Source organism: Nicotiana tabacum, chromosome 1 (assembly GCF_000715075.1).
Source record: "Nicotiana tabacum cultivar K326 chromosome 1, ASM71507v2, whole genome shotgun sequence".
Lineage (NCBI taxonomy): Eukaryota > Viridiplantae > Streptophyta > Magnoliopsida > Solanales > Solanaceae > Nicotiana > Nicotiana tabacum.
This window is the reverse complement of record NC_134080.1, coordinates 72,754,058-72,769,370: the sequence shown is the minus strand read 5'-3', so window position 1 is coordinate 72,769,370 and position 15,313 is coordinate 72,754,058. Positions and strand designations below refer to the sequence as shown.

Here is a 15,313-nt window from a genome sequence, read left to right as displayed (position 1 = left end):
AGCGACCAATGTTGGTCGCTTATCTTTAAAAAAAAAATCTTGAATTTAGCGACTAACTTTGGTCTCTATTGTCCAGATTTTAAAATATAATATTTGGATTAGAGACCAAAGTTGGTCGCTTTCTAATGATTAATGATAAATTAAAAACAACGTATTTCATATGTAGAGACCAACTTAGGTCGTCAAATTTATATTATTAAATTAATATAGCGACCAAAGTTGGTCACTAAAGTCAAAATCAGAATATTTGGCCCTTTTAGCTTAGAGACCAAAGTTGGTCGCTAAATAGCGACCAACTTTGTTCGCTAAATAAAAGGGACCATCAATATAGCTAGCAGGCGTGTTTGGTCGCTTTTTGGTCGCTTTTTTCCGGATTTTTAGTAGTGATTTTTAAAAATAATTTAGTTACAACCAAAAAAACATGTTGTTTCTGAAGATTAGAGATGACGAGACTAAGAAATGAAGGAATGCTTGATTAGTCTCACAAGTTTGTTTGTGAATTTATATCAATTACAAATAATTTAAGTCAAAATTAATTGAGACCGTTATTTCACACATTGAAAGAGTTTGTCAGAGCTAATCCAAGAAGCCTAAAATTAGCCCTTACAACTTACAAAATATTAATTTTGTGAATTTCCTTATTGATACTAGTTCTTTGCAAATTTACCAATTTATCCCTAATATCTTTTCTAATCTAAAAATATTCTTTCCAAAATAGAACTCTTAACTCCTTCTCCATTCTATTTTCGTCATTCTCATCCGTTCTTTTCCTTGAACATATACTTCTTAATTTTTTTTATTTTTTTTATTTTTGTAACGAAGATAGTCATTTTAACAAGAAAATTATTTATTATATAATTTTATCGAGTCACATCAATTTATTATTATCAATTTGATCACACAAACACATAACTGTTCTTTTGTAAACTAAGTTTCAATAATAAAAAGTGCATTTCAGCACCTCATTCTTATCCTTTACCTCAATCACCTAGACCAAACAGTTTCTAGTAACTTTTTTTTTTTTTGGGTTTCCAGTAACTATTAATTAAGGGCCGATGGTTTATTTAATAAAGAGTCCGCACAATATTTGATTGGTGATCATTGGATGATACACAACCATTGAGAACCAAATTAAAGACAATCACAAATACACATTTAAATATCTCTTAACAAGATTAGAGACAATAAAACTCTTATTCTCACTCTATGTCATAGACAACATGTATATCACTGACATGAGTTCAGTTTTGCTTGATATATTATATATATTCCCATACATTGTGCGTCTTTCACTTCACCTTTGAGCAATCAGCTTTAGGGCTAATCTTGAAGGGAATATTTTTGACGCCACATTTGCCAGGAAGGGCAGCAGCATTCTTAAAGTTGATACCACTAACACTTGAGGCAGCGGTTTTCAAACACGAGCAAACACTCCGGCGATCCGCCGCGGTCTTCGCGGCGCCATAGAGGGATTTAATCCCCTGGCAGCAAGTCGGCGGCACCTTGCCGCCGTTCATGACGTAGCTAAGGCACGGAATTAGGCTGTTGACCACCGTGCTGCATGTGATTGCCGCTTCGGCGCGAGGTGGCGATTCTGCTAATAATACCATGTAAAGGAGCAGCAGAGAAAGAGGTTTAACAAGCTTTCTCGAGATAGCCATTTGTATTTGATATTGGATGAATAAATTATTAAAATGTTGGTTTCAAAAGAGAATGAAGCTCTTGGTAGCCTTGTGAAAGGCGATTCACCCAATATATATATATATATATATATATGTAGCATTGCTGAAAGGTGATGGCCATTATATATAGGAGTGAAGAATGATGGATAAAGAATCTTTACGTTGACAGATTTTGGTTTGCGAAAAAAATTATGTTGGAATTATAATATTGCAGGCATTATAATAATAGGAGTAGTAATTCTTGAACTATTTAATACTTACAATTTATTTGGTCCATCGTTTAAAATGCAATATGCATGATATAATTTAAAATAATTATTTGATTTTAACCTAGATAAACTTTTGTTTAAATTTTAACGTTAACTTTCTCAGTAACATAATTTTATCATTTTACTATTATTAAACTTGAGAAGATGGTGAATGCATTTTGACGTTACTATTTAAATCAAAGTAAATCACATACGCTATATGAACATATATTTATTTTATTCCTAACAAATAATGTGCTAAGTGTTTGACCATGGGAATCGGGAAGCTAAATTAGAAGGGCATATTCTCCATCATCCCGAATGCAGGAGTACATTTGGAATAAAACTTGGCATTATAGCCACTGATGTAAAAAAATAAAATAATAATAATAAATAAATTCAAACAGAAGTTTCTAAAAGTAATTAATTGCTTTCTTCCACTAAATAGTGCTTCTAATTATTATGGCACCATGCTTTCACCTAATCCAACTCAAGTTTAAAGATCAAGATATCAATCATTTTAGAGAAATAGAAAAGTAGCTTTTGATTCTAATAATTTTTTTTTTATCCCAGCTCCTTTCCTTTCCCTTTTCACAGTGCGAGAGTTGCCACCGATAAACAAAAGAAGTTTTCAAATTTAACTTCAACTATTTAGGACACAATATTTGAGTTGTTTCTTTAACTTTATATTCTCCATATATGACACTCTTTCTATTTTGGTATGTTTCAAAATGCTTGAAATTATCCTATTTTTATACAACTTTTCAGAATTTTAATTCATTAAACTATATATCCTTTAATTTCAATATGATTTTTGCTGTGTTTTGGAGCACTATCTTAATATTATCTTCCATCATCATTTACTCATTATATAAATCAAATAAAATTCATTAAACTATATATCCTTTAATTTCAATATGATTTTTGCTGTCTTTTGGAGCACTATCTTAATATTATCTTCCATCATCATTTACTCATTATATAAATCAAATACTTTGTTCCTAAGCAAAATCCCTTCACATAAAATTAAAGAGAGAAAGAGTACTAATCAAGACGTCAATAAGTCAAATGTTTCATCATGAGATCCCCAGCAAAACAATAGTAAATTCTAAAGTGATAACTTTCATCATAACATCCCCATATTTGTGGTATACACAACAGATCTGCAACTTGCATGACAAGTTCATTCTTTCTGGAAAATTCTCAAAGAAACCTCCGGTCGCTAACCTCCGATTAGCACTGGGTAACCTGCTCACTGTGTAATATCTCGTAAACCACATAAGAAATGTAAATCACACTAGGAAAGCCCGATACGACGAGCTCTGCCTGAAAAGATTGCAGATGAGTCATAAATATAGCAAGTATATATATATATATATATATATATATATATATATATCTTTTAGGATTCAGAAGGAGTTTGTCCCTTATATATTAAGAAGTGGATGCTAAAAGCCCCATTGCAGCAACTTGATGTCTTTCAAACATCCCAAAAAATACAACCAATCAGGCACTTTTTTCACCGGTGCTACAACTTATTTCTTCAAGCAAAGGCTCCTCCTCCGAGAAACCCACTTATATTAAAAATGAAAGTATCTATCCACTTATTTAAATTGAACCAGAATTTTGGCATTCCAACCCCCAAGAGGTAGTTAAGAAAATACTTAGCCATTCAACCAATTTCATACAAAATACTCCCAAACATACCCAAAAATATTATGAGTTCATTCTCACAGATACCGGATCCTGCTTGTTTAAACCCCTCAAAACCAAAAGAATGGGGAACTCATCCAGCCAAATTCAAAAGACTTTCTTAGCCTTTTGATCTACAATTTTACAATTATTATGACTACCAGGCAGCGTGGATGAATGCTTTCACCTTCCAAAACCAACTTGGAAAGCATTCATGTTTTATCCTCTGGAGTAAACAATTAACCTCTGAATTTTCTCAGTGGTTTATACATCAGTGGTGGCATGCTTATTGACATAAGGCTGAAATCCTCCACTCACTAGTAAAAAAAAGATATGATTATTTTTGCCACGGGATTTCGAGTGAGCAATAAATATCCATACTCCTCCAATTTTCCAAAGATTTCATAACTTGTGGATATAATCCCAAATGATTTTCTTTCACAAGCCAGAAGAACACAAAGAACTACAATGGTTAGCCCTCCAAGGCCACTGCAAGTGGTATAAAATGTGGGATTCATCTTAAGCCTATGTGCCAGCAGTAGACAAATAATTTTTATCTCATCTACAGTATCTAGTTATAACAAATGCTGCCCAAATTTTATTTTTACAACAAATATCTATTGCAGTTACACAACTAGCCAGTTCCAGCAGCAAGCTTGATTTTATTCAGTAAATAAAAAAAAATTCTTAATTTCCTCAAGACACAAGTTCCAGGTCAACATAGTCGAGCATCTTCGTTTGAAAATCATCAGAAGAAGAAGAAACTAATTTAATGTTCTGAGAAATTAATCAGAAATTACATCAGTGTGACAACACATTGACATCATAGTGACATCATTCATGAAATTATCTAGCACTTACTTCTAATGACATCATCAATAACATTAAAAAATACTATGTAATTTTCAATTTTTGACTATAAATAGCCCCCTATCACTTGTAAAATACACTACATTACACTCTCACTTAAGAAAGAACTTTCTCCCTCTCTAGAATTGGTTAGAACTCTTGATCTAGTATATTATTATAAGTTTTTAACTTGTAATATCAATTTTTCAATTTCAATAACAATCAAGTTTACATTTATAATACTCTTGCATTATGGTTGGCTAAGCTACCTAATTTACTTTATCGCATTTTATGCCGCCTAATTTAATTTTTTGCACTCTAACTGTATCTTCTGCAGGTTTAGCTTTTCTTATTGCTACTTGCTTCCAGTCCTTACTCATTATTTATTTTTCTCCTAATATTTTAGGGGCTTGACTTCCTGTCCTATATATATAATTTTCAGTTAAATAATTACTCCTAATATTTAAAATCTTGCTCCATAAATAAGTTTTGTCGAAAATGATTATGTGCTTGATTTGAATGCTTCCCAAATATGAAAAACATTAAAACTGTCAATGCTTTAATGATTTCAAAAATTGTTGATAAACAAATGACATAGTAGTGATGAAATATTTCCAGTACGATACCACATAACTTGCTTTTAATTTGTAGGATATATAACTTAATGGTGGTACAGTGGCAAGTACACCATAATTTCCACCTACATTTCATATTCTCAACTTTTGTGGTTATCAACAAAAGTAATATGTTATGAGAACTAAAGTTGGTGGATTCTATAAAATATTCATACTTTGTGCAGCAATTAAGGATTAGAATGAAATTGCCAGGAGAAGTACAAGGATGGAAAGTAAGCTAAAAGAGAGAAAGGAAAATTTGAAGGGTTAATATTGTCACGCCTCAAACCTTGGGAGGCATGGCCGACACTCGATGCCATACTCAGCTCGAACATAATACTTTCTAACTGTGAACTCTGGAGGGATAGCCCTCAACATAGACCAACGAGACCTACATGCGAGATGACAGTACCAATCAAGATCGACGAGGCCATATTCTGAATCCTCTGAAAATAACATCTATCTCATCTGAAAGGTAAACATGCCCAAAAGCTCATATACATAACTGTGCAGGCCAATGAGAACGTCATGAATGTCTACAACCAGCAATTCTAAACTGAACATCTATACAGGGTTGGTAAGGCCACAATACTAACATACAAAATATATAGGACTCTTATACAAGCCTCTAGAGATAACAGAATTGTATCATGGTCACGACAGGTTCTCGTCCTACCCGTCAAGTTTGTATATACAAAATGGACTCCAAAGTCTAGACCTAGTAATTCTGGGAGAGTGGAGCTTACCAATCAAGCTGATGTCTGGATCTGTCTACTAGGAAGGTCTATCCGGATGTCTATCAAAACCTGCAGGCAAGAAAAATAGCTTCCACGATAAAAGGGACGTCAATACAAAATAATGTACTGAGTATGTAAAGAAATAGAATAACTGAAAGCTAAAATTGAACTGATAATATAATAACTGAAAGTAACTGGGAGTCAAAGATGATCTGAAGATATGCTTACTTGCCGATTTTGACCCATCTCTCTCAATATAGGAAGTAAGATAGCTATTCGGCCATATAAGGCTCGTTGCGTGTAATTTCTCGGCCATAGTAAGCTCGATTATTGGCGCTCGACCATAGTAGGCTCGGTATCTAAATCACTACCCGGCCATTCTGGGCTCACTCATAGATACTCGAATACAGTAGACTCGGTATCTAAATCATTTCTCGGCTATTCTAGGCTCACTCATAGGCGCTTGTTCATAGTAGGCTCAGTATATAACTTACAATCTGATTAGAGGTTATCCAATAGAGACCTGCCGGCCGATTATAGCTCGATGGTGGTAAAAATACTATAATACTATATATTTAAACCGTGGTAAAAATACTATAATACTATATATTTAAACCGCTTGCTCTCTTGACTGAAAGAAGATAACACTTAATTGAATATAAAGTCCCCATAAGGGAGAACACCATAACTTATGAGACTAGGATAATGTAAATAAATTCATAAATACGAAGTTCTCTTTGTGTCTCATTATCAAACGTGTTTAGTTACGGGATTATACCAATATAAAGGAAAGATTTAGCCTTAACATGTCTCAATATCCTAGTCTCCTCAATATCTTCCAAGCAATGCACAATACAACTCAATCTACATTATACAACAAAGTCTATGATTAATGCCAATAAGGAACTTAGTTTGAATCGTCTAAGTTAGTGACTTGTCTATATAAATTCGGGCAGAATCTCCTCTATAACTTCGATTTTCTCCAACTCCACCCATCAAAAACAACAACCTGTGCAATACAATATAAACAAAATCAACAATGGGGTACAATACATATCATTAATAAGTCATCAACATATCACGACAGCGGCAAGCTCGGATAGGAATTCATACAACCCTTGTCAATTCGTATGATTTTTCTTACTTTAACTCAACAATGTCTATAACATGATGACAAGTATATTCATCTAATTTTCCAGACTTATCTTACAAAAATAACAAGAAAACAGTCCATAAAGTTCAGCAACCTTAAAACTAATTTTTATATTTCTAAATTACGTTTTCGACTTGTCTTCTCTTTCAATTCGAACAACAAGTTCGCATCACAATAGTGACAATAACCTCTCTTTCCCCATAGAAAATATACCCCAACATCTAACACTAATAAAAACCAGTTATATCTCATAATTTCCAGCCACAACATAACTCAAGAAGCATCCGAAACATTCCAATAAACTATAGAACTTCAACCTTGGTTTTAAACCTTTTCTCACAAGTTCTTTACCTAAAAAGTTATTTAGGATTTGTATAAACTCTAATATATATAGATATTAAGAAGGGACATATTATTACCTTAATCAACAAGAACAACACAAAATCTGAGGTTATTTCACTTTGAAGAACTCCCCAAACCAGCCACAAGAAGAAGAAGAAGAAGAATCCAACGAGCTCCATGGGGCTTCTAGTATTAGATTCACATTTATATCTTTGGTTTTCACTCTTCAATCATGGAGAATACTTTCAGAGTATTTTGAGAGAGTATAAGGTTTGGTTGGGTCAAAAAATGAGCAAGAATGATTGTTCAAATCATTTTTAAAACAAAGTAGGTCGACGAACGGTTTAATACGTTGGAAACTAAAGTTGTAGATCTTCAATTTGGTGGGTGGATGATCGATGCCAACCCTGCACTACTACAAAGTAGCAAGTGTGATCGAAGCAGCTTTTACCTGAGAAGGATGGGATCGATTTCCACGGGGAGATAGAGATGGGAAATGAGTTTCTATCTAAATTGGAGTTGCGTAGTTGTTCCTAATTGCACTTCTCAACATAGTTGGTTTAGATATTACTTCTAAATTTATATTAGTAGGATGTAAATTAAGCTAAGTTAAGCTAAGAGTAAACTATTGAAGGTTGTCTAAATAGTTAAAAGGCACTAGGGAAGTGACTTTCTCCTAGGTGTATACTTGACGGGTTCTCGAGTCTAAGGCTAGGTTGTCTTATGACATAACCATTGCACGAAACTTCTCACTCTATACCTCTCGGTAGTTTGAGTGATTTTGCCCTAATTGACTTTTCAAGATCAATTGGGTATGATAATTTGTGCAAACAATTGAGGTTCAAGTCGGGTATTACTATTTCTAGGTTTAACCATTTAATTGGGGCTATCAATCTCTTGAATACGCTTCAATTCCTTGTTGGACAAATTTTCCTAGACTTAGACTCTCTTTCTCAAGAAGAGCCCAAGTCAAATAGGCATAAACCAGTGTTTGCAACCACTAATTCAACATTAAAACCATAAATTAGTCCAAATATCAAACATCCATAAACATTCAAGCCTTAAAACACAAGACCCATTAATTACCCACACTAGGGTTAAGCCACAACCCTAGCTAATGGGTCTAGCTACTCATGATAATAGAAGAAAAAAAAATAGATGAAGAAAAACCCATAATATTTAATTACTAACTAAAACTTGAAGATTCAATGATAAAACTATTGTAAAATTACTCAAATGGTAAAAGGTTACTATTGACGAGCACAGCTGCTGTCTAGAATACAACTGATGACCTAAAAATAGGAAAAGAAACTATTTATACTAGGCCGAATTTTCTGGAAAAAAATACCCCTACGAAGGTAGTGCGGACCGCACAAAATCGAGTGCGGCCGCACTGAGGCTCTTGGCTGAAACTTCTGCTCTCTGAACTTGGCCATCGCGGGCCGCACAAAATGAACCGCGGCACGGTGGCTTCTGTTGCGGTCCGCAAAAAATGGACCGCGGACCGCTTTGGCAATGTTCCTCCAACTTGGCAACTCTCTAAACTTGGGCTTTGTGGACCACACAAAATCGAGTGCGGCCGCAATGAAGTCAATGCGGTCCGGATAAAATGTTTTGTGGCCGCATTACTTGACTGCCTGAATTGAGCAACTCTCTGAACCTCCTCTTTGCGGACCGCACAGAATAGAGTGTGGCCGCATTGGTCCTGATACACTGTGCTTGGACTTGTTCTTGGTACTTGTATATGTTTCACTCCTTTTTGAGCTGGTTTTGACGAATTGTCACCTTGTTGACCAAACCCTGCAATCAAGTACAATATGTAAGCCTTTGGGACTATTTTGTACACATTTCTAATCAAAACTCAAGTAAGAAGGAGTGTAAAATGCATCATAATCCCTAGTTATCAACTCCCCCAAACTTAAGCTTTTGTTTGTCCTCAAGCAAACAAAATAAGACCCACCCCTTAAGAGTAAATCCAAGAAAATTCAGCTAACTTAAAGTGACCTCTTTTAGCATCAATTGGGACTAAAAATTGCCCTCAATTCAAAGAATCATTAACAACATTCACTCTTTAAAACACCATGGATTTTATGTCGTTGCCCTTCACCGCGCACGTATAGGCAGTGACGTGTTCGTTGGGATCTGAGGTCCCGTTGTATTTTGGGAGTTTTGGCATTCTGAACTTCTTTGAAATGGGTTTCGAAGCCGCTTCCTCTAGGAACGGTCGTTGCACGAACATCCTCGAATCTACACCTTTCAGGACCGAGGTGCGCCTGGGATCTGGTCAACTCTGAAGTTATAAGTTTTGACCTTCTCATCGTTGGCTGCTATCATTTTCTCGCCTGAATTGATCCTTTTGGTGAGATCCTCCAGCATTTTCACGATGGCAGGATCGGCTACCGATCCGTTAGTGCTTGACCTCTCTGGTACCTGTTCGGCTGGGGGAGTAGTTTCCGGCACTGATGTGCTGGAAGTCTTCGGATAGCTTTGTAACTGAGCGATAGCCAACTGTTATGCCTGCAACATTTCAAAAATATCATGAAGACTAACTTCCTATGCTTCCCGAGCCGGGGTTTTTTGGGCTTCCAGTTGGTCGCCACGCTGTATGCTTCCGTCGGTGTGTGAGGTTTCGTCGACCTATTGTGCGTCCTGTGAATCCACGTCCACTAGAATCGATTTGGGCACGTTATCGGGATTCTATGGTTGCGTTCCAGCAGCCGGAACAGTCACGCCGTTTTCCCCGTGGTTTTCGAGGTTGTCATTCTCGACTTTGCTTACCGAGCCAAATATTTTGACCTGAAATCAAAGATCTCGAGCAAGAAAAAACGTGAAAGATAACTTGTGTTTATGTAATGAAACTAGCAAGAAAATAATCACTATTATTTTTAGCCCCACGATGGGCGCCAAACTATTTACCGTGAAAATGGTAACAACAATTAAATTTGTAAATAGGATTCTAAAAATACGTGATCTATTTTTATGCTAGTTGTTAGAGCAGTTGATGCTAAGAGTATGAAGTTCAATGAAAAGATACAAGCTAAAATGGGGCAATAATCATACCCAGGGGCTTACCGCCCGAGCCTCAGGTAGGTCGATAAAGAAGCCTCGGGGCTGATATCCAGCTCGATCTCGAGCTATCGGGGGCAGTTAGGAATGGTATAACAATTAATATATGATTAAACAAGGCTCTTTATAGCCGATACCAAGCAATAGATGAAGAACAAGTATTAAACTAATAACGCCTAAGAGTAGCCTCGAGCTAGTAAGGATGAGCAAGTGAGAGAGAAGAAAGAGAAAGAGAGACATTATTGATCTTGTGGAGGAATAGTTAGAGCAACATCAGCCTTTTACAAAGTGGCATGGATTCCCTTTATATAGGAGAGGGAATACAATATAGTACAGAGTGCATTAAATGTAAAGATACGGGGATGGGATGGCTAGGCACGATGCTGGACCCTGCTGATGCTGGCTACTTGCCTCGGGAATTCCCTACCCTCGGAACCTTTGTTGGGTCACGGGCGAACCTCAGGGGAGGGATCTCGATCATAGTCCTACAGCCTCGAGATACTGATATGACCCCCCGAATTCACTTTAGTGGCGAGAAATAGACTCCTCTGATTTTACCGTTTACAGATAGTCTCCGTGTTTCCTAGAATGAAGTAATAGGAAATGATTTTGAACCATCGTCTCGAGGTTATCATTGTCGTGACGTCAACCATTTTAAAGCATTAAATGCCATGTTCCAGAGAACTATTCAAGGCCGATGTCAGATGCGGTAATCGAGAAACCCACGAACTGCCATTGGCTCATTCCTTCTACTTCCTGGCGGCTCCTATAAATGCATAGGTTGCTTGACACTTTCCACTTTCACCCCACTTCCAAGCTCACGAGTTAGAATTTTTGTATTTGACACCCCTTCATCTTTTTAGAAAAGGAGTTTTACCATTGACATAGCTAGGACCTCTAGGACGGTTCCCCAACGGAACGATGTTGCATTATCATCCTGATCGCCTAAGGAAGAAACCATAGCGATTCCCTCCTTGGAACAATGTACCCCACCTGATCTCGACGTGTTAGAGAATTTTAATGTCGATGCTGCTTCATCTACACTGGGCCGATGCAAGCATGTGTCCCGATACGTTAGCGTCGTGACCAATATTAGCAAGGTAAGGAAGGACTACCGATGGAGCAAGGTAGTGGAGATGGAGATTCCCGGTCCCGACGATAATATAACTAACTTTAAGGTCGGCTTCCTTCACATGTACACCTACCTATTCACCCTAGGACCTGATAAATCTGTCGAGGACCCTCCCCTGGAGATAGACCCGTTTATACTTGATTTCTGTGACCGATATCAAGTTACGCTTGGTCAGATCTACCCTTCTTTTTGGAGGATAGTGTTGATGCTTCGTTATTTCACAGAAGGGGTTGAGGGTGAGATTTGTACCCTCAATCATCTTATCAGGATGTACAGCCCTTGATTGTATCGAGGTTTAATCAGGCTCCATCATCGGTCCAAAAAATCTTTTTTCACGAGCGTCGATGAGGGAAAGGATTGAGGATGGATGAGCAGGTTTATCCAAGTAAGGACCTCGGATATCATCCCGACCCAGAGGATTCCCTTTCTGGAGAGGTGGAATACCCGACGTAAGCAATTTTCTCCTTAGCCGCTTTTCAACTATTCTTCCTTTTGAAATAATAATCTCTTTGTGCTCCCTGCAGCTGCCGCTTGTCACCCGGAGGTGGTCCTAGATTTGTTGGGATGGATCGGGCGTTTGAACGAGAAGTTCCCATATCGCGTTCGGTCTTGGACCATCCTGGCTAAGAAGCGTTGGGTGGCCAAGAATCATGATGAGGTTCCTTTACCGCCTATGCTTCGTATTTTGTCTTTCTTTCTGATCCCTTAGCGAAAGTGTATTGCGGTTACTGCGCTGGTGCAGGTCTTGGCGAGAATATGCAGATGAGGCTGCCCCCTAGTGGCGAAGTAGGGGTCTTAGAGCCCGACACGAGCAAGAAAAGGAAAAGAAGGGCAGCTATTGTCCTTCCTACGGCAAAGACAACCAGGTCACTCGAGCATCGAGTCGTTGCTGGGACTGTTGTTTCAACCTCAGAGTCGAATCCTGATACCGAAAGAGAGGATGATGATGGAAGCCCTCTAAGGAGGAGAACAAGGTTGAGTGCGAGAGATTTGCAGGCACCTCGGTCAGAGGCTGCTGAGTCCGGAACGGCTGGCTCTGGTCGAGCTCATAGGCTGGGGGTCCTTGAAGAAGATGTTTATGTAGCTTCGAATCGCGCAGCCGGATTTGATGCAGCTTCCGCCAGGGGTACCGCTGGAGTTGATCCTGAGGGGTCGGGTTTCGGAGCCTTCCAGGAAAGTGGGTTGCCATTTGGAGAAATTGGCGACTTGAATGACTTTATTTCGAGCTTTCTGGTCTCGTCAAGGGAACTGCGGGATGCCCATGGGATGATCGGCGCCACAGCAGGGACTCCTCTCAAAGAGGGAGACTTTATTTCCAACATATTTGATGGTGTTATTGATAGAGCTGATCTCAATATTCCTGGTGCCGTCAAAGCGGTGAAGAAGTTCATGTAGAAGGTGATAGCCATTTCTCATGCATTTCTTTCGTCCTCAAGCATCATTCTTCGTCTTTCTAACTTTTCCGGTATGCTGCAGTGTAAGAAGATGTACGATCATGCCATCCTCCGGCTCCGCGGGGAGCTTTCTTATCATGAAAAGGAGCATAAGAAAGTTACTTTGAAGCTACAGGATTCGGAGGCTCGGTCTGCCCAGGGAGATGAAGAGCTGGGAGAACTTCGGGCCACTTTGGAAACGGCGCTCTGGGAGAAGGCCAATCTTGTTATTCAGGTACTTTGCCTTGCTCATGCCCGATTTTTTATCCCGTGTTCACATATATTAATTGGCTTACCCCTCTCACGCAGGTCGAGCAGAGTGGCTTGCAGATAAATCAATTGAATGTAGAGATCTCCGGGCTGAGGAAGCGAAATGAAATAGCGGTCGGGGAGTTGGAGACATCCCGGGATCTTCTCAAGGATGCTCGCAGGGAGATTGCTGCTTTGGCCATGGCTAAGTCCAAGGTCGAACAAGATGCTATTACTTATTAGGAGGATACGGCCACAGTGCATCTAATAGCTCGTGACATATCCATAGCAGCTGAGCAGAAACTAATTCGAGCTATTGAACATGCTAAGGCAGAGGCGAGGAGAGAGACCCTGGAGGAACTCGGGGCCAGAGGTATCGACCTGCCAACTGATCTTAAGGAGGCCCGTGCAGTGGAGGAAAAATTGGCGCTTTTGATTACCCCCGATAAGGGCGAAGATAATAGTGATGAGGAGTAGTCTGCGAGTCATTTTTATATACCTTCCTTTTCCCTATGTATGTGACCCCCCGGGGAATGGACAATGTAAAGATGTTTTTTCTTTTTGACAATGTAGAGAAGGAGTTTTCATTTTGTCAGCCCTTCTCCTTGCCCCTTTGCTTTTGCATTTTTGCTTTTGCCTTTCGGCGTCGGCCCTTCGGGGCTTGCTCTCGGATCAACCAAGGCCCTGAAACTGGCCATGTCCCGAGGTTAAATCGACAGCTCCTCTCGAACCGATATTTGTAATGTCGGGGGTCTTCCCGAGGTCCCGCAGTTTTCTGAGTCACGTGGGAGCTGGAGTGATTCTGCCAGTACGCTCCCCTAGGAGAGGGTGACGTTAACGCGACCAAAATTAATTGGCCCTCTTGAGTAAGTAGGCAGTTGTTGCTTTTCCCGTATATATTTGTTCATCTGTCTCTTAAGTGGCAAATTTGTTGTTCTTGATAAGGCTATCTCTTCTACAGAGCCTGGCGCTTTGTGCTAGTCCTTCTGCTTCCTTGTTTCAGAAAATTTCTGCTCGGATCCTCACTTTTTCCCTCCTAATCTACCGTAGCCATGGTCGCTACTTTGAAGTCTGATCATCGGGTGGAGGGGAGTCTCTCTTGCATTCCACATTCGGTCAGCGCCAGTGGCTCGGCTCCGATGTGGGGAGAGCGAGGCTCGGGGTGCCCTATATCGATGAGGGCTGTCAAGTCAGGGAAACCTTCCAATGTTCCGGGCCATCGAGAGCATGTGCCAAGGATCATTTCATTAGTGAGGGAGGAAAACCTCGAGATGATTAGAATAGATTGCGGATGGGGGGATGACACGATTCTGCAAGAACCTTCCCCTGAGGAGAGTGTCTTGACATATGTTGAGGGATTTTTGAGCATATACACTCATGTTTTTGCATCGGGTTCCCCAGTCCGGGTTGTGCTTGATTTTTGTCGAAGATATCAAGTAATGTTGGTGCAGGTTCATCCTTCTCTTTGGCGAATAGTGCAGGTGATAAGATATTTTACTGATAAGGCCGGGATAAAATTTACCCTTAGCCACCTCGTGAGGTTGTATCAGCCATTGCGCTACCGGGGCCTGATTACACTTCAACATCGATCCACCCGAGCTCCTATAATTGGCAGCAAGGAGGATGAGGATCGTAGATGGATGAATCGGTTCGTTCGAATCCGAACGATCGATGTTATACCTGGAGAATTTTTGTCATTTCCTGAGAAATGGAACTTCACACGTAAGTGCTTCATAGGAACTGTCTTTGTTTCAACCTGAGGTTGGCTCTGTAACTATATCTTTCTATTCTTTATTTGTAGCAACTCATTGGTCGCCCGGCGAGGTCCCTAATTTAGCCGAGTGGTCTCGTAAGCTGGCAACTTGTTCGATTTATGATAGGCACCGGTGGCGAGATCTGTCAAAAAAGAGATGGGAGGCGAAGCACCATGGTAAGTGCCCGACACTCTGCCTCCTAAGAAATGGCATCTTTCTTGCTGGCTTATTTGATTTATCTATTGCAGGTGCCGGGAGTCCTTTCGACGCGAGGTCGTGTCCCTCAGGGGAGAAGGAGAGATTGCTGACCTTGGGATCAAGGAGTTCCGATAAAAGGAAAGATGTTCTGGGGTGCAAAAAGG

The 15,313-nt window shown here is 39.3% G+C and overlaps 1 protein-coding gene and 1 long non-coding RNA gene across 2 annotated transcripts; one reads left to right on the top strand and one right to left on the bottom strand.

The window, feature by feature from the left end:
* Positions 1 to 1,289: 1,289 nt before the first annotated feature.
* Positions 1,290 to 1,661, bottom strand: LOC107772808 (non-specific lipid-transfer protein 1-like). Its single transcript, XM_016592279.2, has one exon. The coding sequence runs from the start codon at positions 1,659 to 1,661 to the stop codon at positions 1,290 to 1,292; it is 372 nt and encodes a 123-aa protein (XP_016447765.1).
* A 2,920-nt stretch (positions 1,662 to 4,581) lies between these two features.
* LOC142181092 (uncharacterized) lies at positions 4,582 to 6,016 on the top strand. Its single transcript, XR_012709370.1, has 2 exons — positions 4,582 to 4,620; positions 5,271 to 6,016. It is a non-coding gene; the product is annotated as an uncharacterized LOC142181092 (long non-coding RNA).
* The last annotated feature ends 9,297 nt before the right edge of the window (positions 6,017 to 15,313 follow it).

What these genes read in the sequence shown, in the direction of transcription:
- LOC107772808 (XM_016592279.2), bottom strand. Translation starts at nt 1,661, where the DNA reads ATGGCTATCTCGAGAAAGCTTGTTAAACCTCTTTCTCTGCTGCTCCTT.